The 25,505-nt window shown below is 33.2% G+C and overlaps 2 protein-coding genes across 2 annotated transcripts in view; both read left to right on the plus strand.

The window, feature by feature from the left end:
• The window catches only part of Bx (LIM domain-containing protein Beadex), a 156,295-nt gene that overhangs the window by 71,491 nt on the left and 59,299 nt on the right, over positions 1–25,505 (plus strand). The gene's annotated exons all lie outside the window — the stretch shown is intronic.
• Positions 18,835–19,534, plus strand: LOC142228977 (uncharacterized). The gene is made up of 3 exons (XM_075299504.1): positions 18,835–18,842; positions 18,887–19,366; positions 19,426–19,534. Exons 1-2 carry the CDS (start codon positions 18,835–18,837, stop codon positions 19,191–19,193), a joined length of 315 nt encoding a protein of 104 aa, XP_075155619.1. The 3' UTR covers positions 19,194–19,366; positions 19,426–19,534.

Here is a 25,505-nt window from a genome sequence, read left to right on the forward strand (position 1 = left end):
ATCCCCAGATTTGGCTTGCGGAGTCTCAAAGAGAAACAAATTTCATCCAATCCGGCTGAAATTTGGTACATGGCGTTGGTATATAGCATCTAACTACCATGCTAAAATTGATCCACATCGCTCCATAATTATATATAGCCCCCATATAAACCGATTCCCAGATTTGGCTTGCAAAGCCTCAAAGAGAAGCAAATTTCATCCGATCCTGCTGAAATTTGGAACATGGTGTTAGTATATGGTATCTAACAACCATGTTAAAATTGGTCAACATCGGTCCATAATTATATATAGCCCCCATATAAACCGATCCCCAGATTTGGCTTGCGGAGTCTCAAAGAGAAACAAATTTCATCCGATCCGGCTGAAATTTGGTACATGGCGTTGGTATATAGCATCTAACTACCATGCTAAAATTGATCCACATCGCTCCATAATTATATATAGCCCCCATATAAACCGATTCCCAGATTTGGCTTGCGGAGCCTCAAAGAGAAACAAATTTCATCCGATCCGGCTGAAATTTGGTACATGGTGTTGGTATATGGTCTCTAACAACCATGCAAAAATTAGTTCACATCGGTTCATAATTATATATAGCCCCCATATAAACCGATCCCCAGATTTGGCTTGCGGAGCCTCAAAGAGAAGCAAATTTCAGCCGATCCGGTTGAAATTTGGAACATGGTGTTAGTATATGGTATCTAACAAATGTGCGAGAATTGGTCCATATCAGGCCATAACTATATAAAACCCACATATAAACCGTTCTCCAGATTTGAACTCCGGAGCCTCTTGGAGGAGTAAAATTCATACGATCCGGTTCAAATTTGGAACGTGGTGTTAGTATATGGCCGCTAACAACCATACCAAAATTGGTCCATATCGGTTTATAGTTATATAGCCCATCCCCATTCACACAAAAATTGGTCCATATCGGTTCATAATCATGGTTGCCACTCGAGCCAAAAATAATCTACCAAAATTTTATTTCTATAGAAAATGTTGTTTCTATAAAAAATTTAGTTAAAATGTTATTTCTATAGAAAATTTTATCAAATTCTATAAAAATTTTTGGTAAAATTTTATTTCTATAAAAAAATTATTTCTATAGAACATTTTGTAAAAATTTTATTTCTATAGAAAATTTTGTCAAACTGAATTATATACGTATTTAATCGGTCTCTTTTAATTTAATATACGGTGTTAGAAGGTTTTATGATACCTTGCCATCGGCAAGCGTTACCGCAACTCAAGTAATTCGATTGTGGATGGAAGTGTTTAGAATAAGTTTCTACGCAATCCATGGTCGAGGGTACATAAACTTCGGCCTGGCCGAACTTACGGCCGTATATACTTGTTTTATCTTTCCTTTTATTGTTTGCTTATATGTTTGTTTCTAATAATTTTTTTTCTTCTCTTCTATTTTTAGGTAAGTTCTTCATTAACTCTTTTATACATATGAATAACTTGTAAGTACACTCTCTCAAAAAAAACCGATTAATCTGGCAACTCTAGGAAGGAAGAGCCGCCGGCGGCACTAATATTAACCTTGTTTGTCTCGACTTTTATGTACTCGTTGGTTAGTACCATTTTTGTAGATGCATTCATGTTCTTCTGCCTTGCATGGTGATGGGGTGTCAGCATTGTTTTTCTCCAACAACTTCAATTGAATTGAGAATCGCGACTTTTTTTTTGTTTCTCATTCGTGGTTGCTGTGTTAATTAAAAATCTGTAATTATCATGTTGGTTTTGTTGTCGATAACATTTTTAAATTGTTAATTAGTTGCTCCAATAATACTACTTACTTGGGGTCGATGGAGTTTCTTATGTATGCCGCCATTAAGTGAAGTGGCAGTAGGCTTAGTTGTTGGACCTCATATCACCGTTAATGGAGAATTATTGCTTGCTGATTGGCAGTTGTCACTGGTTTTTGTTGGTGGTATTTGGTGGTAGCCATTACCCCTACTGCATACCACATTGCCAAGGAATTCATTTTATTTTATCATAACAAATTACACTTAATAACATTTGTATTTTTGTTAAAAGACTTTAATTGTTAATTACTGCTATTCCACTCCTTCTTTTTCTTCATCATCTACCCAGCCCTGTGTCTGTAGTTTTTTAGTTTTGCTGTTGGATTTGTTTTACTTGGCAAATTATTGACAATTTATTAAGAAACGTAAATTACAAGTAATTTGTCATTTTAGCTGGTAGCCAGTTTAGCTTAACGCGATACCGGTAGCTGTGGTGGCTTTCAAGCACAGGAATGTTTTGTCGCTTTTCCATGAGTTATTAAGTATAATTAACATTTTGTATTTGCAAGTAGTTTTAGTGTTAGAGTTGTTCGTTTTTTTTTTTCAAACTAGTTTGCTAAGCATTTTGTAATCTAATATCGATATCGGCAAACAACTAAATATTTTTATCTATACATTTGAAGTTATTACAGAAAAATCTATTGTAAAATTGTCATATATGTTATTATTAATGAGAAAACAAATTATACAGTTGTCCAGTTTGAAATTGTCTGGGATAAAATGTTCATAAAATCAAATACTGTTTTATAATTAAATAAATATTTCTTTTTTTTTATATAAATGTCATTTATCCATTGAAGTATTAATTGAATAAGCACTTTGCTGGCTGCTTGCACAAGGGAAGGATAGCTACTTTACATTAAAAATCCATTAGGTTATATTCGCAACAGATAAACAAGTCACGATAGGCTAAATAATTCACTGCCGTCAGCTGTTGCCATGAATTCGCAACTAATGAAATAACTGTAGTAGGAGACTATTAACAATTCTCTCTGAGCACATGAACCTGTAATAAATATTAATACATGAAAAAACTAAAATCTCTTAAAATGGGAGAGTGCTCTCATAAAACTGACAACATTAACTCTTTTTTTTATTAATGTAGATGTAACAGATCTATTTGTTTAACATTCTGTAAAAGTCACAAGATAGAAATATCTTCTCTTCTCATCTCACAAACAGTTTAGGAACAGCAATTGAATTTATATATATGGCAAACTCTCATCACTTCTTTCTGTTTATTCAGAATATAGAAGTAACAGTATGAGAAAAAGCGTCATACTGTTATTAGCAGTATGAAAAAAGTGCATACAAACTATTGCCCCTAAGAAATGAGACGTCTATATTTCTCTTCGTCTATGGTTGTTATAACATATTTGTCTCTTTAACTGAAGTTCGGGAATGACTAAATAATTTCCCCTCTTCCATAATATATATTTTGAAAAACCTATATCTTTGCCTATCGTATACTTCCCCAATATGTTTTCACTCTGTATGTCCATAATCATGTCCACTTATTGTCACTTTGGATATTCTTGAAATTGTAAAGTCGTGTCACTGCCGTTTCTCATTTTCACCAAAAGCGAAACGACGATCTCTTTATTTTCAATCCCGCAATTTACACACAAGCTGGCTTTTGATGTTGGATTTGGGTTTGGCTGTTGACCAACCAGACCAGATCAGACCGTTGGTGAAGATAGTCAGGCTAGGGAACGCAAGACTTGTTGTTGTCATTGTATACTGCCATCCTGCTGTTAATATGGTTTAATTTGATCCTGTCTGATCTACATCTTTTACTCAACGTTCATTGCACGTTCACTCTTTATGCTTCATTTCCTTTTACAACCTGTCAGTTTGAATGGTGGTTCTTTATACCATCTCCGAGGATGATTGCGCATGGTGAGGAAAGGGAAAAGTGCTACATGTAAGATGTGTTGTTTTTTTTTCTGGGTTAGTACAGCAAATTTCTTTGCTGGAAAAGAAGTCATACGCGGAATGAACAGCAGAAGCATTTTAGATGTAATTAGCAAAGACACATTACTCTTGCCTGCCAAACAAAAGTATGCGTGCATGCAATGACTAGTTTGGATACTGATGATGGCAGTGAGTAGCTATAGCTAGCTCCCTGTATCGGAACTTATGGACGAGCAATGATGCTATGTTCCACACACTATCATCATCAGCTACAGTTTTAGCTCCCATCAGCCAAGCGATGATGATTCGCTAGTAGTTAATATAATGTTCTGCCTTGGCGTTTCATTTGGTTCCATTTGTTTTTTGCAGCTACGGGCTCATTCGTTCGTTTATGTCACTGGAGGAATTTTAATGATCTCCAATTGTGCTCCTTCCTCCCGTTTGCATGGAAGAGGAGGTAGTATAGTGTTTGTGTGTAGGAAGCTGCAATGACATTGATGCTATTCGTTTTTATACCCACCACCATAGAATGGTGACGGGGGTATAATAAGTTTGTCATTCCGTTTGTAACGCATCGAAATATCGATTTCCGACTATATAAAGTATATATATTCTTGATCAGGGAGAAATTCTAAGACGATATAACGATGTCCGTCTGTCCGTCTGTCTGTCTGTCTGTCTGTCTGTCTGTCTGTCTGTTGTAATCACGCTACAGACTTCAATAATGAAGCAATCGTGCTGAAATTTTGCACAAGCTCGTCTTTTGTCTGCAGGCAGGTCAAGTTCGAAGATGGGCTATATCGGTCCAGGTTTTGATATAGTCCCCATATAAACCGACCTCCCGATTTGGGGTCTTGGGCTTATAGAAATCGTAGTTTTTATCCAATTTGCCTGAAATTTGAAATCTGGAGGTATTTTATGACCATAAAGAGATGTGCCAAAAATGGTGAGTATCGGTCCACGTTTTGGTATAGCCCCCATATAGACCGATCTCCCGATTTTACTTCTTGGGCTTATAGAAACCGCAGTTTTTATTCAATTTACCTGAAATTTGAAATCTAGAGGTATTGTAGGACCACAAATACGTGTGCCAAAAATTGTGATTATCGGTCCATATTTTGGTATAACGCCATATAGACCGATCTCCCGATTTTACTTCTTGGGCTTATAGAAAACGCAGTTTTTATTTAATTTACCTGAAATTGGAAATCTAGAGGTATTGTAGGACCACAAATACGTGTGCCAAAAATTGTGAGTATCGGTCCATATTTTGGTATAGCCCCCATATAGACCTATCTCCCGATTTTATTTCTTGGGCTTATAGAAACCGCAGTTTTTATTCAATTTATCTGAAATTGGAAATCTAGAGGTATTGTAGGACCACAAATATGTGTGCCAAAAATTGTGAGTATCGGTCCATATTTTGGTATAGCCCCCATATAGACCGATCTCCCGATTTTACTTCTTGGGCTTATAGAAACCGCAGTTTTTATTCAATTTACCTGAAATTGGAAATCTAGAGGTATTGTAGGACCACAAATACGTGTGCCAAAAATTGTGAGTATCGGTCCATATTATGGTATAGCCCCCATATAGACCGATTCCCCAATTTTACTTCTTGGGCTTCTAGAATCCGAAGTTTTTATCCTATTTGCCTGAAATTGGAAATCTAGAGGTATTTTCGGGTCACAAAGAGGTGTGCCGAAAATGGTGAGTATCGGTCCATATTTTAGTATAGCCCCCATAAGAACGATCTCCCGATTTAACTCCTTGGGTTTCTAGAAACCGTAGTTTTTATCTGATATGCCTGAAATTGTAAATATTCTGGTATTTTAGGCTCACAAAAACGTGTATCGGATTAAGTTTTTATCGGTCCATTTGGTAATGCCTCCATATAGACCGACTTCACTTCTTGAGGGTGTAGAAGGCGCACTGATCATGAAAATTGCTTGAAACTCAGTGTAAAATTTCCAGATTTTACTTCTACAGATTTAAGATTTCAAATCAAGACGTTATTTTATAATTTTCTTGCACACTTACAAGAGATGTTAATGATTCCTCTAAACCTCAAACAAAAATGGTTCTTATAAATCCAGAATCTGATATAGTCCTCATAGGTGAAATCTTTAAATTTATCTTCGGGTTGTGTCCTCAAGTCCTCAAGCCCTCCTGAAATTTCAAAGGAAACCCTAATATTTGGTTCATGGTGGTGGGTATTTAAGATTCGGCCCGGCCGAACTTACTGCTGTATATACTTGTTTTGTTTTGTTTTGTTCCTGACTAGGCTGTTAGTTTCGTTGCAATAAAGTCTTGTTTAGTGAACAAAATGAGCTTAAGTTACATTCACAAGAAGCCACTTTGAAAAATCCATATGTTTTGCAAGAAAGTAAAAAGGGATCAATAGCCAGGGAATATTTATTCAATTGTAATATGAAGTAAAAACATAAGGCCTAGAACAGTGGTTTCAATGTGATTTTTGTGTCAATTATTCAATTGGAATAGCAAAATAAAAACTGTGAAGAGCAGATAAACTGCAATTTTTGGGACCTAAAAACCGAAATATTATCTCCTTGCCTAGGTATATTTTCTGTACTCCTAAAGCCGACTAAGATTTTCAAAAATATCCATTTTTGAATATAATTAATATTTTCTTAATGTTATTCCAAAACAGTCATGCGCCATTCAGCCATTCAGAATAAAAAAATCTATGTGACCTATATAAAAAAAATAGTTTTGATAAAAGGAAGACACTTAAATATCGTTAGGTTAATTAGAAAATGAATTCCAATTCCATGAATTCTTCATAAAAAAATAAAAAAATTTCTATAAAAACTGTTTTGGACGCAACTCTCTTGTTCTTCGACGTTAATAAATCGAACTCTGTTAAGCGAATATCAAAATATATCACTCTCAATATGATTTTCGTTGTGCAAGAGAATAAGAGTTTAACGAAATAAACATCACTCCCTTGGGATGAAAAGAAAAAGAGTTCTGTTAAGTGAATGTTAATAAATATCTCCCATAAGATGCTTTTCGTTACGAGAGAGAATAAGAGATTAATGGAATAAACATTACTCACTTAAGATGAAAGGGAAAAGAGCTCTGTTAAGTGAATGTTAAAATAGATCTCTCATAATGGTTATGTGAGAGAATAAAATATTAATAAAATGAACAAGAAAAGAGTACACTAAGGCAAATTATTAATATAAATTCTGTATAAACGTGTTACAGCAAAAATAAATTGAATAAATAACTAAATTAAATATACAAAACAATAATAATTCGAATACTAGTTAAATAATCGGCATGTACTATGAAATTAATCATTAAATAATAAGATATCTAATTTTAAAATAAAGTACATCACTTTATTCAACTGATACATGTTCTCTTCTTAATGACATATTGATTAAAATTTCACTCCATTTGGACCCACTGTATGCACAAAAGTTTTTGCTGACACACATTTATACTATGGCTTCCTATTCACACAAGCTGAGAAATGCTTAATGAGTTTAAAATGTTTGCCCAGTCAGATTAGTTTCCTAATTTAGGTGATGTCAACAATGTAAGCAGGTTGCAGATAGTCCTATGCTCTATACAATTCCCCCGGTCAATTGCGTTTACTGATGACATTTGCTTGGGCAATTGTTGTTAAGGCATTGCATGTGTTTCGTACTCATTAAAAAGAAAAATCATCCTCCTTCTTTTTGTAGAGATATTTTCCCTATGCTCTGGATTGGTGAGAGGCTTGTCAGTGGTTCTTAAAAGACATAAGGCAGACATACGGTTTTGAAAAAAGAGATTTGTGATGATGTCTATGTTTAAGGCTTCAAAGAGTTGAAAAAAAAAATGCTGAGCAGGCAATACACTTTGAATTTTTTCTTATATGTTGGGATATATACAGAAGCCAAGTCACACATACACACACACACACATTAAAGCCCCCACATTAATTTGTGTAAAACATCTAATAATGATCAATTTTATGGCTATGAAGAAAACAATTAAAATATTTAATTTGTATCGTTCAGAAGGAAAGACACACAGCCAGTCATCTAATTCGATATTCAGCTGCTGATCTTAGCAGCCAGCAGCAAACGATGATAGTCCTCAACACAATCTAATAAATTAATTAAAAGATTTGCCATCGTTGGCAGTTTGAATGGTGGCAATGTTGTTGTAGTTGTTGTTGTTGCTATTTTTGTTTTTGTATATTTTATTCATATAATTAAAATAGAAAAAGCAACTAATTAGCGTTTGTTTCTCTCTGTAAAATGTTGTTAAAAGCGCACGACTTTGCGCGATCCATTGGCTGGCCATAGTAGAAAAAATGCATCTTCCCTGCCCTGCTCTCGACATCGATATAGACGATGGATGAATGCGAACAGTTTGGCGGTATATGTCTATTTAGTGTACCCTCTATCTTTTGTGACGGCCGGACTGTCAGCCTGTCAGACAACAAGCCTTGCTGCCTACGTCGTTTTGGCGTTAAGTGTAGTATTTTTTCATTAAAATAATTTTAATTAAAATGTTTTTTTTTGTCCGTAGACTGTGATTATACAACTTAAAGTAGAGAAGGAGGAGGCCATTGCCGTCACACCAACACCATCTAGACATTAGTGCAGCAATGCCACACTACTAACAGGCTAGATTGATTTATTAATTCATTGAGAAAGAGAACGAAGAAGAAGCATATAGAGAGAGAACAATAAGTGCAGCAACAAATTCAAAACTACCGGCTGCTGAGAATAGTTATGATTTTATTTACGTATTGCAGTTATTTGGTTTCTTCATGAGAATATGAATATTATACCATGGCATCGAAGCAAGTGAAGTGTGGTCGGGCATATAGTGTGATGATTATTCATATTAATATTTTTTATTAAATAACTGAATAGCCGCCCAATACATTTGCCCGTAAGATATGCATATTCAACAAATGGATTTTTTTCAATTGCTTTAAACTGTAATCAATTATATGATTAAGAATTGCAATTGCTACCTTATAGCCGATTGCAACTATTAACTTAATTTTATAATCCTCCACACTCTGATAATTGCAAAATTTTGATTTGACAATTTTAAAAAGAAAATGGATTTAAGGCACTCTGGGGAAATGAGTTAAACTTTTTAGTCTTCGTTATTACCACACAAATGTTCTGCTACTGTGGAAAATTTCTGTAAATCAACTAATTTTATTAACTATTAAAATAAAGCTAAATTCACTGTAGAAAGTTCCATTGAATTTTTTTTTCAGAGGTAGGAACTACGTAAAGTCGTTTAATAATAAGGTGGCATCACTGAAACTGCTGCATAAGAACTTTAGATGAAAGTATTCTTTACATGTTATATTTAACTTCTATTATTTGAAATTTACGATAAACTTGAGAATGGAACTCTTTATTATTAAACTAAAAATAGATCCGAATGTAAAATTTTGTATGAGAGAGAGCTTCACGAAATGTAGCATATTAAAACATTGTTGCCGGGTTTATTTTTTGAAATGATAATTTTTGGGAAAGTTTAATTGATTGAGAAAAACATAAATTACGGAAAAATATATACAAAAAATAGTTCCACATACTCAAAAAAATTAAATCTGTAGCCAATTTAACTCTATTTTAGTTTAAAGGTATTATTAAAGGGTGATACGGTCAAAATTTGGTCAAGGGAAAACGCATGTAAATCGGTGAAATCGTTTAGTTAAAAAATCAAATTAGATTTCTTTTTCAAGTTCAATTAGTATAAAATTCAGGAAAAATATTCAGTTAGGCTTTCGCTTTTCCAAATCCGAATTGCCGGGCCTCACGCTTGACACCTGCCATCAGATTTTGTACAGCCATCTTGTCCACTTTCTTCGCCGCAGAAAGCCAGTTTGCCTTGAACTGCTGCTCGTCCTTAGCAGTTTTTTTGGCCTTCTTTAGGTTCCGCTTGACAATAGCCCAGTATTTCTCAATTGGGCGGAGCTCTGGCGTGTTGGGAGGGTTCTTGTCCTTGGGAACCACCTGCACGTTGTTGTCGGCGTACCACTCCATGGCCTTTTTACCGTAATGGCAAGATGCCAAATCCGGCCAAAACAGTACGGAACAACCGTGTTTCTTCAGGAAAGGCAGCAGATATTTATTCAAACACTCTTTCACGTAAATTTCTTGGTTGACAGTCCCGGAAGCTATGAAAATGCTGCTTTTCAAGCCACAGGTACAGATGGCTTGCCAAACTAGATATTTCTTAGCGAACTTTGACAGTTTTATGTGCTTGAAAATATCTGCTACCATTCCCCTTCCTTTTGCCGTATAAAACTCCTGTCCCGGAAGCTGCTTGTGGTCGGCTTTGACGTAGGTTTCGTCGTCCATTACCACGCAGTCAAACTTCGTCAGCATCGTCGGGGATCGCGCTTTGGCCGTCGTATTTTGTTTATCATCGCGATTTGGAGTCACTACCTTCTTGTAAGTCGATAGTCCAGCTCGTTTTTTGGCTCGATGCACGGTTGTAGACGATACACCCAGCTTATTTGCGGCATCTCGGAGAGAGAGGTTAGGGTTTCGCTTGAAACTACCGATAACTCTCTTTATCGTCTCAGCGGCTTCCGGTTTTCGATTTCCCCACGATCCAGACTTCCTGGCTGTCGACAAACGTTCCCCAAACACTTTAATTACATTTGTAACGGTTGATTTGGCAACTTTTAGCGATTTTGCCAGCTTTGCGTGTGAGTAGCTCGGCTTTTCGCGATGCGCGAGCAAAATTTTTATACGCTGCTCTTCTTGCTTGGACGGCATTTTGACAACTGAAGAGTGAATTCCAAAATCAAAATAGGAGCAACATTCTACACACACACACCTTCAAAATGAGGGGTGTTCAGGTTTTTTTAATGCAAAATTGAAAGAAATACGTCAAGTTTATTTTGACCGTATCACCCTTTATTATATTAAAAATTTTCCAATATGAGAAAGTTACCTTGACTCTAATAATTTTAAATTAACAAAAAAATATACAAAATTGAATTCATAAAGAGAGTCGCCGTGGTGCAATGGTTAGCATGCCCGCCTTGCATACACAAGGTCGTGGATTCGATTCCTGCTTCGACCGAACACCAAAAAGTTTTTCAGCGGTGGATTATCCCACCTCAGTAATGCTGATGACATTTCTAAGGGTTTCAAAGCTTCTCTAAGTGGTTTCACTGCATTGTGGAACGCCGTTCGGACTCGGCTATAAAAAGGAAGTCCCTTGTCATTGAGCTTAACATGGAATCAGGCAGCACTCAGTGATAAGAGTTAATGTGGTATCACAATGGACTAAACAGTCTAAGTGAACCTGATACATCGGGCTGCCACCAACCTAACCTAACGCATAAAGATTAATTGAATTATTTAAAAAATAAATTAATTTAAAAATATTGTCGTTGGGCCAAAGATTTCATTTACTTAAAATACGAATGTGATTTTTTCTTAGCAGGGAAGATGCATTTTCTTGATATTCAGTTAAGTCCAAAAGCCCATAAACTTTTCTACTTAAAAATGGGTAAATGGAAAATTTTGTTTGACTAAGGCCAACTTGGCTTTAATAATTCTAATTTTTTCTACTTTCTACTCGAACTCGAGCCTGAACACGAAAAAAAGTTGAAGAAACAAATAAGTTAAAATTTGTTTCCTAGAATTAAGTACGCAAAATTTCAAATTTAAAAAAGAATTGTATGTTAAAATTATCCTTACTTGAATTCTCCGCATCTTTGGCTCGGAATAAATACCACAATCATTAGTGTAAAGATGAACTCTTTTTAACCGGGAATGTGTTTCTTTTCAGTGTAATGAATTTTCTTGAATTTGTTGAAAAATATATGGTTGCAAATTTTTGTAGACAAAGCCGACTCATTCATTCATTTTGGGTTTAGTGAATTTCCCGAATTAATTCTGATAATTGGTTGATAGTTTTGCTGCAAGTAGATGATGCTGATGAGGAATGTGGTAATTCCGAAACAACTGTCCATCGAACCGTCTTGCAATCTATGGGGCTTTGCCCAAATAAATTTGACAAGCATAATTTTCCTCTGTTGGTTAAGCTACACTTGTAGTTTACTCAATGCATGGTTTTAAGTAGAAATCAAAACAACAATTATGAAAAATATTTCCGTGATTTTGGCGTTTGTAATACAGTTTAGTTAAAAGTTTCTAAAATTAACCTACATTTTTCTTCCTGGTGGGTTCACTTTTTTTTAGAGTGTAGACAAACAAAAATTGCACATATGAAATGCTGGGCAGGGAATAGTTAAGATAAATATACTCTACTTTGAATCTAGATAAAGTAAGTTGATATTCGTCTTCATCTCCTATTTCTTATTCCATGATAAATACCACCATAAATTTAATATCAACTATTCCATGAGTTAAAATGACGGTGTGGCAACACTGGTTTCATTCCTACTTTGTCGTTGTTTCTCACATACTGAACACTTGCTTGCTTAATGACTCGAAAATGCTTCTTTCAAAATAATGCTTAATTAAATGCATTTTATTAATAAACAATTATTTAATATTTATTGCTTTTTATAAATTAATGAAATAATGAAGTAAAATTCAACATAATTGGTTACCGCAAACAATATCTCCAATTATTCACATGCAGTAACTAGAGAAGAGTCTACAAAGTAGTGGAGAACGAGAGAGAATACAAGGGGGCACATTTGTATATGGATATACCTACTCTACTGCAATGAAACCAATAAACAAACAGCAGATCAACCGATTTGACACGGCCAGACCATATTCACATGTGCATGGATGCATGGTGGATGTATGGTCGGTCATCTGTCTGTCTCTCTGACCGTCTGCCTCTACATATGAACATATCGCATAATTATATTTCTGTTTGATTATCAATTTAAACACAATACGACAATCGCAGCAAATTTGTGATGTGAATGAGAACGGCAGAGGGGGTTGTACGAATGGTAGCGGGGTGCTGATATCAAGCTCCCTCTTTGATGTCGTCTTTCGGTTTGTTTTGTTGTCTACTTATTTGTGGCTACCAATTGCAAGCAATTAAGCATCTTATATTTTATTATTATTCGTTGTTATTTTTGCTATTTATTTTTAAATAAGGAAAATACAATTATAATAATCTCAATTAATGTATTAATGACATTTTGTTTATTCTTGTTGATGTTTTTCTTTCTGCTTTTTTTGTTTTTTTGCTCTTGACGATTTTTAATTTAATTAAAATGTATATGCAAACAAAAACACTTATAACCCACAAAGACAAGCCCTCTTTCGGGGGGAGACTGGGGTGTTAATGACATTACTTTCTAGTCACTCAATCTCTTAAACTGTCAATCGCCATGTGATCGAAAATAAACAACAAATTTATGAATGGTTGTCGATGGGTCGCATGTCGCTCTGTCTAGTCTTTTGCGCCAATTGGCGCTTTAATTCACTTGATTTATTTACCAAGTGAAAAGTTTTTCATTAGCTGTTCATTCTTCGATGGCCAACGAAAGCCTTTGTTGAATCCTTCCCCTAAAATTTGTGTCTTCTCGTAGCATTAATCGATTTTTATCACCGATCAGTAGAGATGATGATCAGCCACTTAAGGCTGGGTGTGAAAAGTAAATTAATGACTTTAGTTGCGTGCTGTTGGCACTGCTACAAACAGAAAATGACACATATTCATGTTCGAGAATGAAAATAGACAGCCAAAGCGGCAACACCATATACTACACAGAGGCGGCGCTGAAACGATTTTTATGATGTTGACAACAAGCTATTTATTAAATTGTCTTTGTATTACGAAACTGAGGAAACGAAATCGATATATTGATAAGATTTTGGTCTAAATGAAAAATTTCGAAGTATTCCCCTAGAGTATTTTTGGTAAATTTCGTATGACACAATATTTAATGGATTTGACAGGAGATGAATATAATTGTAGACCCAAAAAATTTTTGGTAGTGGACTTGCAATGTGGTATCGATATTTTCACAATTGTCTATGGTACACAGAAAAAAGGTCGTGTATTCTTATATAAGATGAACTCGCAAATAATTTGTTCTATTTGTTCACACAAAGTTTTGCTTAAAATAAGTATGAACCAAAAATTAGTTCAAACGCCAATATCCCGGAAATAAAGTTAAAAATTAAGAAAATGTTAGAATTATTTGAAATGAAAAAAATCGTAACAGGAGTTTTAGTATTTTCTTCCTTGTTTTTCATGGGAGAAAATATATAATTTTATGAATTTACATACATATATTAAATACCGCTATCGTATAATAGCTTTGATTTGAGATTAAAAAATTGATAATGCATACACTCAAATTTGATTTAGCACTGGCAGTTTATTGGCAATACTTATTCGACCTACATTTATTTCCCCAGAAAAAATATACATATTGCAAACGACTAATTGTCTAACCAACGCAAATATTTACATCCCATTCCCTTTATTTCTTCGCTATTGATTGTCATTCGTCAATGTCTTTAAGTAGTAGTCTATTAAAATTAATTTTTAAAAAATACTGCCAACAATTTTTAAATCAATAACAATCAATTTAAATTCTCCTAAAATAAATTTCATTCCCCTTCCAAATGTATCTGTCTGTTCAAATCTAAGATATTTTAATTGCAGTTGTTTTACTATTTTTTTCATGAGATAGGTGTCAATCACTGTAATTTGCAATGACATTTACATTTTACTTAAACATTGACCGAGACAAGAAACGACCACCACATCCGAAGATGGTGAGCAACAACAAAAAAGACAAATACCACAAAGTATTCTTCAATTAATAACAACAAACGATGTAAACAAGCCAGGTACATAGTTGTGTGCTCGCTATTCTTAACTTGCGTACATCTTCATGTGTTTAACATTCATTAGAAATGGTGGTGGTGGTGTTGTTGTTGTTATTATTTATCCCACTGTTTAGTGATTGTTGTTGTTGTTTTGGGTACTGTTAATGCTACAAATATGCTCCACATAAAGACATAATTGCCAATTGTCAAGTTTACGATGAATATGTAGTTGTATTTGTTACTCTATCGTTTCTCCCAATATTACAGCTTGTACGATATGCAACAACAACAACAACATGAACATATATAATGGCTACATACTAAATGAAACAAATACTAAGTGCGATACACTTTATCTTTTCATTAAATGGTGAGAGCGGTGAAGTGTTTACCTTTAATACATTATTACACCTTTAGAGCAAACAAGAGAGGGGAGAGTAAGAAACCCCAACTCCTTTCATATCAGCCGGTTCTATGTGAAAATACCAACCAGCAGAAATGGCAACAACCACACAAACAAACGACAATTCTCTGATCTATACGTAGGTTTGTCGCGAAAAATGCTTGATTATTGGGCCGGTTGCTTGTTTACTTGCCTTATGCCCCACTAGCGGGTAAATAAATGGTGGATGGATGTGGATCACCAATGAGTGAACATTGAGTGTCAACAATGTTGGGTACCGGCATCATTTGGCATTCTTGAGGTTCTCTCCTTGAATTTGTGAGTGTGTGTGACAATGTTTTTAACATTATTAGCTTCATTAACGTACCAATTGTTGCCCTTATTTCGTAAAATGGAGCTCTTTGTTTTTTTTTTTCACTCTAAAGCCCCGTTCATTTTATGTCTAAATCGAATGTCAGCGATATAGAGTAATGGCAGCAGGGAGGATTGGAGAGGTTATTCGCCAAACTGCAACATGTGCGTGAATTTTGTTCTCTTATACTATGGGCAAAGTAAAGCAAGGCAAGTTGCTTGCCAATGGGACAGACTGCCTTGTGTATTTCCTTGCCGGTAGAGGCAGCCTATCCATCCTCTTCAAGTAGTAATAATTGGCTTCAATGAGTTTCGTAATTGTTTTTGGTTTAATGATGTCTTGCATTTCATTTAATCATTTTGTTGATGCTGTGTTCTGGTTTCGTTTATTTTTTGTATGTTGTATGTGTTTTCATTGCCATCCTCATCCAGCAGCAAAAATTTTGATGTTATTTTGTGGAGGATGATTTGGGAAGTTTTGGGAAAGAAAATGTTATGAAGCTTTATTTTTCCAATGAGAAATTCCATCATGTTAGATTTCGGATTTCCAGAAAATTTTGCAGGACTACTGTAGGGTTTGGCAAATAGAGAAGATAAGAAGGCTGACTCCCTTGGTGAAATACCGCTTTCTTCTTTTATGATAAAATCCAGCGGGGCTTTTGTCAGGGAATAAAGCCGACAAATTTTGGAGAAGATAACCATACCTCTGAGGGAAGTTTATCTTCATGGTGGCAATATTTGTAGATTTTTTTGTACTTAAATTTAAATTGGTTTTTGATAAACTTTTATTTATTGTGTGACAAAAAAAAATCGCATTTTCAGAGAGGAGCGAAAAATTAAAAGGCGACGTAACAGTCTAGGGTTAATTTGAATTTATAGAGGATAATTAACCCGCGCCGATTAGAAAAATATGTATCAGCCACACGGTTACCACAGTTGGTAGAGTTCTACCAAAGATGGTAGATTTTTTACTGTTTGGTAGATTGGTAGAATTCTTCATGTTTTGCTAGATTTTGAAAAATATTCCTCTCCAACTAAGAGGTAAAAAATTTTCTATAGAAATAAAGATTGGACAAAATTTTCTATAAAAATTAAATTTTGACAAAATTTTCTATAAAAATAAAATGTTGGAAAAATTTTCTAAAAAATAAAATGTTGACAAAAGTTGCTACAAAAATAAAATGTTCACAACATTTTCTATAAAAATAAAATTTTAACATTTTCTATAAAAATAAAATTTTAACATTTTCTATAAAAATAAAAATTTTACAAAATTTTCTATAAAAATAAAATTTTAAAAAAATTTTCTAAAAAATAAAATGTTCACAACATTTTCTATAAAAATAAAATTTTGACAACATTTTCTATAAAAATAAAAATTTGACAAAATTTTCTATAAAATACAATTTTAACAAAATTTGCTAAAAAATAAAATGTTGACAAAATTTTCTCTAAAAATATAAATTTTACAACATTTTCCATAAAAATAAAATTTTGACAAAATTTTCATTAGAAATAAAATTTTGAATAAATTTTCATTAGAAATAAAACTTGAAAAAATTTTCATTAGAAATAAAATTTTAACAAAATTTTCATTAGAAATAAAATTTTGAATTTGAATTTTTTACAGAAATAAAATTTTGACAAAATTTTCTATAACATAGAAATAAAATTTGGTGTGTCAGCCGCCGTCGACAAAGATCGGTCGGCATCATTCTGTGCCTGTTATATACCGAACGTTATTACGTTGTACCATATTTAAGAACTGCGAAAATACTACTTTTGGAAATGCTGGCACATAGAAGTCGTATTATCGGACATCCTCTGCAGGTTCGGAGGTAATGTCATATGTCGTCCCATTTCTTCTCACACATCTCAAATTATTTTCTCCGTAGTAATGCTTTTGCTCTACCCTCGTCAGTGTAACCAATGTTGTTAATTAAGTGAGCACATTGCGGAAAAAACCCGACAAAAAAAGGAACGATGATACATATTCGTTTGGATAGATCGTGTTGGACTCAATGCCAGGCCATTCAGTCAACCCGCTTACTAGCTAGATGAATGTTCCTTAATTTCTTCCCATCAATGTAACAAGAATATTATTATTGAAAACTAACACCACTTGTCGTGACCATTTAAGCCATTTACCACAGATACAAAAATGTTCACATGTTTGTTAGTTGGTTTTGTACCATTGTGTCTGCATCCATCTTTATGTCCGTCTGCCCTGGAAGTTTGCCTTATTCTTTGTCTTTCGTGTACTACTACTCTGGAAATGGGAGATGAACAACATAATTGCGGCTTTTATGCCATCATTAAAATATATAAATACGAGTACAATTTTGTTGTAATCTTGTTGTTGGTGTTGTTAATTTTTTTCTTTTTATTTATTTTTACATTTGATGTTCATCGTTCAATTCGTTTGGGGGGCTTTCTCTCTGGTCGATTGTTAAGTGGCGATGATGGGGAGGATGTTAGTTTGGATTTTCTCAAAAATTCATTATCGGCACGAGTTTGTTTGTGCTATGTTGTATAATTGTTTTGCTATGTTTGTTTGTGTGTAAACTTTTGTATTGTTGTTGTTTTCTATTTCTACTAATTGTTTTCCTTTTTCTCTGCACGGCCTCTTTGAGCAGTTGTTAAGCTATTTTAATCCATAATGCTTTGCCATTAAGCATGGCCACTTGTTGTGTATTTTTTGTTCTTGTTGTCTCTTAACATTGCATTAATTACAATTAACCAGTCAGTGAGTCCATCGTTAACGATTAATGGTTTAAACTGACAAAGAGCTAAGGCTCAAATAAATTTACTAATAAGGTGAGAGTGAGGATGATTGTACAGAAAAGGTGAACAATAATTGTTGAGCAACAAAGTCAAACATTCCATGGTTTTAAAACAATTATCGATACCATAAAGGAAATAATTAATTTGTTAGAAAACAATAATAAAGAAACTAAAGATCCACGTTTGTTTGTTTGGTAGTGGCACACCAACCACACTACAAAAATTAGTCTATGGTGCTTCACTAATAATTGACAGTTCACACATACCGTTATAATGAGTACACATATGGTATTGCTTGAGAGTTGCCACATAGTATGCGGGTAACTAAGATAAGCAGGCATTACCACATTGAGAACAATTTTTTTTTCGTTCATTAATTGGTGAGGAATTTTAATAAAATACCAAAAAAATATAATCTAATTAATCTCAATGAAAAAATATTTCTTTTCAAAACTTACTTCATTCGAATACCATTTTCGAATGTTTTTCATTGCTGTACTTCGTTAGTTGTCAGTTAGTTTGGGGTTCCAGTCATAAATCATAGTTGATCGATTTTACCTTATATGAGAGAAAAATCCTTATAGTGAAATGACCTGAATACCATTGGACCACCACCGGATATCACATTCGAATAGTAGTCACCCATTACAAAGCTACTATTGCCTATGTGACATAGAAAACCCAGGCAATTACAATTACAGTTAGTCACTCAATAAGTCAAACTGTTGGTTCTTCTCATCCAATGGCCAAGACGAGCGATCAAGCAATCGACCATGCTGATATGGCGGCGTTGAAAACCAAACATAAACGAAAAAACAACAACAATACAACAGTCGAATATACCACAAAAATTGTTATGCTGCCGTCATTCAATTGCCATTTATCCGTTTTGTTAATTGCTCATTATTGCAAATATTGTTCCCCAACAACAACAACAACAGCACTAACAACAATGGTATTAAAAGCTCCAGCAACAGTAGCAAAAATTGTTTTATGATTTACTCCGAGACACATCAAGCAAGGAATGAAAGATTGCTTTGGTGGTTATTGGCTGTTTGGTGGCAGGCCGTCGACAAAATGCTATTATTGCCGCCGCCAGTGCTGCTGTCGTCATCGTGCTGTGCTGTAGCCAGTAATTGATGGTGCTGCTACTGCAGCTTTTGGCATTATTATCGTTGAAATCTGTCAAAATCGCGTTTGTTCAATTATAAATCTGCTGACAATTACCACACACAACTGAACCGTCATCGTGGAGTATAGTTAGTCCATAATGCCACCACAATGCATTATGGACTAACCATAGAGAAATATATGTATGTGCCTCCATGGACGTGTGTATATCGGTAGCAGTTTTTTTTTTTTGCTCCTTCAGACAGATGGAGTGGTGGTGCACAATCAATGAACACAAATAACCAAAACGAATGTCACCGGGCTTGCACAGAGAGTGCCAATAGATATAGGAATACCCCAACAAGGGGGGGGGGGGGGGCACAGCGAAGAAAGGAAGGACGGACGGACAAATGAAGCTCAAACAAACACCAAAGCAATGAAAATGATCACATGCGGAATAGTGAGAAGTTTGAGGTTGTCTTTTAATTTTATTAATCGTTTCGGTAATGGTATTTAAAACGAGTTTTTGGGATTTGATAATGAAGTTTGGAGTGTTAAATTGAAAATAATTGAAATTTATGTTAATTAATTGTTTAAATTGTCAATATTTATTTACTGTGAGGAGTTTGCCCGATGACAATAGCTGCACGGATGAAAAAGACTGTTTTTCATATGTTTGGCTATAAACATTATATGTTTGGAACACAAATTTTTAAACACAATATTTTTGAGTGCAAGCATATAATGTTCATAAACTAGCATAACATGTTTGGGACATATATGTTAATATGTTAGAACATATTATGTTTGGGACATAAAATGTTTGTAAATATAATATGCTTGGATGCAAACATATAATAATTTAGAAATAGCCTATAAACATATATGTGTTTAGTAGCTTGGAGCGCTATTTAACAGGCAGCGATATTGAATTAAGTTGGTGGTTGTTGCTTGTTATTACAAAATTAACATTTTATTTTTCCTTGGGCAATTGATCAGCTACTTCTTTGATCCTTACAAACTGTGTGGTCCGCTGTTCGAATCCCCGTCCGGCAAAAGGTAAAATTAAAATAAATAAAAAAAAACATAAAATTGAATAATTTCTTCTACAATGTTTGTATTACAGAAAAAGGTGCTAAGAACTAAAAAATCTCGTGGAAGTGAGAAAGATGTGGGGGAATGTATATTGGGCAGAAACAAAATTTTGAGCATTCAGGTCGAAAACCTATGTTGTTAGCACCTATATTACCTGTTTATTTTCATAATTCGTTATGATTGTAAATATATAAATAAATAAATAAAATTTTGAGCACAATATTGTTTGGGATTTTTTTTTTAAGCATATAATATTTTTGGGTGCAAAATGCTTCCAAACATATTATATGTTCACATAATAACATATTGTTTTTTGGAAGACAACATTATTGAATTTGGATGCAAAAATACAAAATGTTTGGAACTTAGACTACCCAAACATATATTGTTTAGACTAATATGCTTTCAAACATATTATATATTGGAAGAGATCAAACATATAAATGTTTGGGCAATACCCAAAAATGTATATGCTTGAAGCAAAATATGTTTGGGAGTATATGTTACAGAAGCGATTTTTTGTGAGCGTGTGGCGGTATATGTCGGATTATCGTGAAAGGAATCTATTGTTAATATGACAGGAGTTGAATATTAATTTTTTGTTTGTTTTTTGAATTGGAAACTTAATGGCAGGATAAAGAGCAGAGAATAAAGTCGATCTTTTTATGTTGGTGGGGCTGCTATGTGTTTGCCCTAAACGACGGTCAGTTATCACTTGGAAATACAATACAACTTTTTTTCAAAAATTATAATATTACAAGCGTTAACTTTCAGTTGGCTATTATTCAGAGAAAGGAGCAGAGAATGAAGCCGCCGATTTCAGTCGAAATTTAGACGCCAATTAATTAAAAATGTCATCAGAAAAATACATAGTATTAAATCAGAAAAATACATAATTGTCGTATTTTTTTCCAAAATTTTTAATACAACCAATCATTTTCCAACTGCTATAATAATTTTGCAAAAATTTAGCTCCGAAAATTTGAACGAAAAGTAAATTTGTGTGAAACATTGGTTGTACAACTAATCTCATTACAATTCGAATAACTTCAAATTGATTTTATAATGGATAATTTTATATCGGCTTAGCCGTCAAGCCGTCGCTGCCGGAGAAAAAAATTAGCCGCCGTCGACAAAATTGGGTCAGCTTCATTCTCTGGAATGGAGCCGCCGAGTAGCGCCACTGAGAATACATTGACTCATCTTAACCAAAAAATTTGATTTAAATCAGAAAAATGTATTAATGTTGAATCTTCCACCAACACTCAATCAATATCAAGCTGCTGCAATAATTTAGCACAGACAACTTTAATTGAATGTAAATTTGATTGCATGATGTGTTGTACAACTAATCTCATTCGGATAAATTCAAATTAATTTTATATTATAATGTTTTTATAATATAACTTCACATTAATATTAAATTTTATAATTTTATACTGATTTTGGATAACGATATTTATAAGTTAAAATGATGACGAAACAGTATCAATGGATGATAATGGCTTAAAAGTTGGAATTAAATAGGCCCTTATCCAATATAAAATGTTATTGCAAACAATTTTAATTACATGTAAATTTGGTTGCATTATGTGTTGTAACTAACCTCATTCGGATAACTTCAAATTAATTTTCTATTATAATTTTTTTATAATATAACTTCAAATTAATACTAAATTTTATAATTTTATACTGATTTTGGATAACGATATTTATAAATTAAAATGGTGACGAAACAGTATCAATAGGATGGTAATGGCTTAAAAGTTGGAATTAAATAGGCCCTTATCCAATATAAAATGTTATTGCTATATTCGATGAAACATCACTTTTCCAAAATGCAACTGGCAACACTGGCAACAGTTATCGAAAACTCACGTGTTGTAAGCAGTACAAAGAAAAACAAGTGAAAATAAGAGCACCTTCCATGATAATAATTATCACACTTATTTACTTGAAGTCGTTCGTTTATTCCAAAAAGCCAGCAAAAGAGAGCCAGAGAGGGAGAGAGAAAGAGTGTATTTTACTCTATCTGTTTAAAATTGCTGAACGGCATCCAGTAACTATTAGCGCATTCGCAATTTCAGCTTCTAAAACATTAAAAACAAAATACGAATCCTGTTTGTTTAACTTCCAATTGTAGTTGCGGATCATGCTTTTTTGTTATCAAGAACTAGCTGGCAACCTATGCTATGGTTTGCAAGATTTTACTGGGACACAAATTTCTAACAAAAACTTGCAATTTCTCTATCCGATAACTGTCAAAAGTAGTCTGTGTTCGGCTCTCTCTTTCTCTTGCTGACTTTTTTGTGTAAACGAAAGACTTCCAGTAAAAAATTGTGATAATTATCAAAAATTATCGAGTTCTCGAACGGGCTCATGTTTATTGTTTTAATGGTTGGCGTTCGCGTACATTTCTGCTAATTTTAGCAAAGAGAGTAAAATCCATTTTTACTCTCTTGCATGTTGTTACTGGCAGCGTTGCCACAACTAATTTTTATTTTGGACCAACATTTTTCCAAAATTGGATCAAAAGTCGTACCAGCGGACCATTTTCCCAAATTAAATTTAAATCATTTAAAAAATTTTCCAAAATTTTACTTCGATAGAAAATTTTGTCAAATTTTTATTTCGATTTATTTTTATAGAACATTTTGTCAACATTTTATTTCTTTAGAAAATTTTGTAACTATTTTATTTCAATAGAAAATTTTGTCAAAATTTTATTTCTGCAGAAAACTTATTTAAAATTTTTAGAAAATTTTTGCAAAATTTCATTTCCTTTGGAAATTTTGTCAACATTTCAGTTTTATAGAAAATTTTGCCAAAATTTTATTTCTATAGAAAATTTACCCAATTTTTTTTTCTATAGAAAATTTACCCAAAATTTTTTTTTTTTCTATAGAAAATATTGTTAAATTTTATTTCTATAAAAATTTTGTTAAAATTTTATTTCTACAGAAAATTTTGTCAAAATTTTAATTTTAAAGAATATTTAAAAAAAAAGATTTGACGAAAATGGACCAAAATCAACCAAATTCCATTTGGTCCGACCATCGGATCAAATTTTAAAAATTTGTAATTTTTGGACCAATTTTGGTCCGATCGGACCAAAATGGCAATGCTGGATATTTTTTACTGTGAAAGTATGCAAACATTTCTATATATACAATGTGCTCTTAACCCAGATATGCCGGCGGGCATATTAGTGCAACAATCTTTGTAGTTTTCCATAATAGCATTATTCTGACAGATTATATTACAAAACTGAAGAAAGAATAAAAAAATATATTTTTTATCTTGGATTTTGGGTCCGTACTACATGTAGTACGCTCGGAATGTATGGAGGCAAGACAGTATTTTCTTGGGATTTAATTCAAGTCCTTTATTATTCAGGAACTTTTGTGTACATAAGTAAAGACAAAACAAATTAATAAACAAAATTATTTGGGGTGTGGTTTTTACAACTATTATAATTAAAAAAACATATAAACCCAACAACAATAAAATATGCATATAGAACTTTTTCTCACCGATTACGTGACATCTTCACACTTTTGCCAATTTCACAAAACTGAAATTTCTGATCCAAAAAATACACATAAGCAGTTACCCTAGACAAAACTTATCAACGTATGGTTTGTTGACCGTTATATTCTGTAGCACACCAACAAGTAGATTAGAAAATGTAAAGCACTGTAAACGCAGAAACCTGAACATAACAGGTGTACTACATGTAGTACGGTCGGCATATCTGGGTTAATATTGCTTCCTGAATATCATATTTCAAAATTGTTAACAATTTTATTTATGTTGCATTTTAAATAAATCAAGATAATAGAATAAATTGATATTTAAATTAAGACTTAAATTAAACACAGAAATAAGATTATTAATTTAGTTTCTTTTCATTGTAATAACGAAATATGGTTTATGTTACTTCTTTGACAAGCCCCTATATGAATGTGTACAAAAATGTTCTCTCTAAACTCCCTTATGTGGAACAAGTCGCTTAGGTTTTTACAAAGTTTCAACTTCATTTCTGCGTATATTTTGAGTGCATAATCCTGTCATGTTTTTGACAGTTGTGTTTACGCATATTAAACAAATCGTTTTAGAATTACAATTTCCTTTTGTCTAGTGGTTTTTGCTGTCATTTGTCATTGCCTGTGTCATTTCTATCTTTGCGGCCATCATCGATTTTTTTACCAAGTTGTTTTGCACACACACACACACACACATACACACTTAATAGACATGTTTAAATCCAACAAATAGATTTGGATTGAATGCATTTCCGTTTAACGGACATACAAGTAAATATACAAACGAATATACGGAAAAATCGTCTTAAGTTATTATTCTGTTGTAGTTCTTAGTAGGAAGAGAGGATACTTTAAAACAATTACTATTCTAATGACAATGCATCCTGCAGTTGATGTAACATAGCAAAAAACGTATTCTTACAAATTAACCATTATTGGTGACAGTCCGGAAATAAATGATTCGATATAACGTTTTAAAAACTTGTTCTTCTTAATTTATTGGTTTTACCTATTATTCTTTTTCTGATAATTATAATAAATAAAATGGAAATAAATAAAGTGGGATAGTATGTAATAGGAAATACTTATTTAGTGTAACTCTATATCTATATCATCAGAGTATTGGCAACATTGAACACAAGTATACATGTATGTCAATGTTCAATTTAACATACATCCATTGTGAATGAATGTTATGTTTACCAGTATATAGTTCTCACGGATTTTTTTGAGATTATTGTATTAATGAATTTACTCTCTTCTCTTTACAGGTAAGTTAAATGACTTTCATGTCACTTAATGTAATACGTAAGTACAATATGTAGGAAAAATGTATTACAATAAGTTAATTTGTTAAAGCTGGTTAAGATCTGAGGAATAAAATGAAATGTAAATAAAAACAACGAAGTCTGTATTTTTCCCATATAAGCAGATGTCTTTATTATGTGGTGTTTAAACAACAGATAATACGTAGGAGGAGCACGAAAGAAAGAAGAAGAAGAAAAATGCGTGATGATCATTAGAGGACTCTCTTTAGATCCAATTGTGCCAATTCTCAAAAATAATGCAATATTGTAACGGAACAAAAATCTTTAATCAGCTTGTACAAAATTATGTTTAATACCCCATTCACATTAGGCTCGAAATCTACTAAAAGTAGATTTGAAATCCATTTTTTATAAAGCAAATGACAGTTGAAATC

The sequence above is a fragment of the Haematobia irritans genome, chromosome 3 (genome assembly GCF_050003625.1).
Source record: "Haematobia irritans isolate KBUSLIRL chromosome 3, ASM5000362v1, whole genome shotgun sequence".
Taxonomy (NCBI): Eukaryota; Metazoa; Arthropoda; class Insecta; order Diptera; family Muscidae; genus Haematobia; species Haematobia irritans.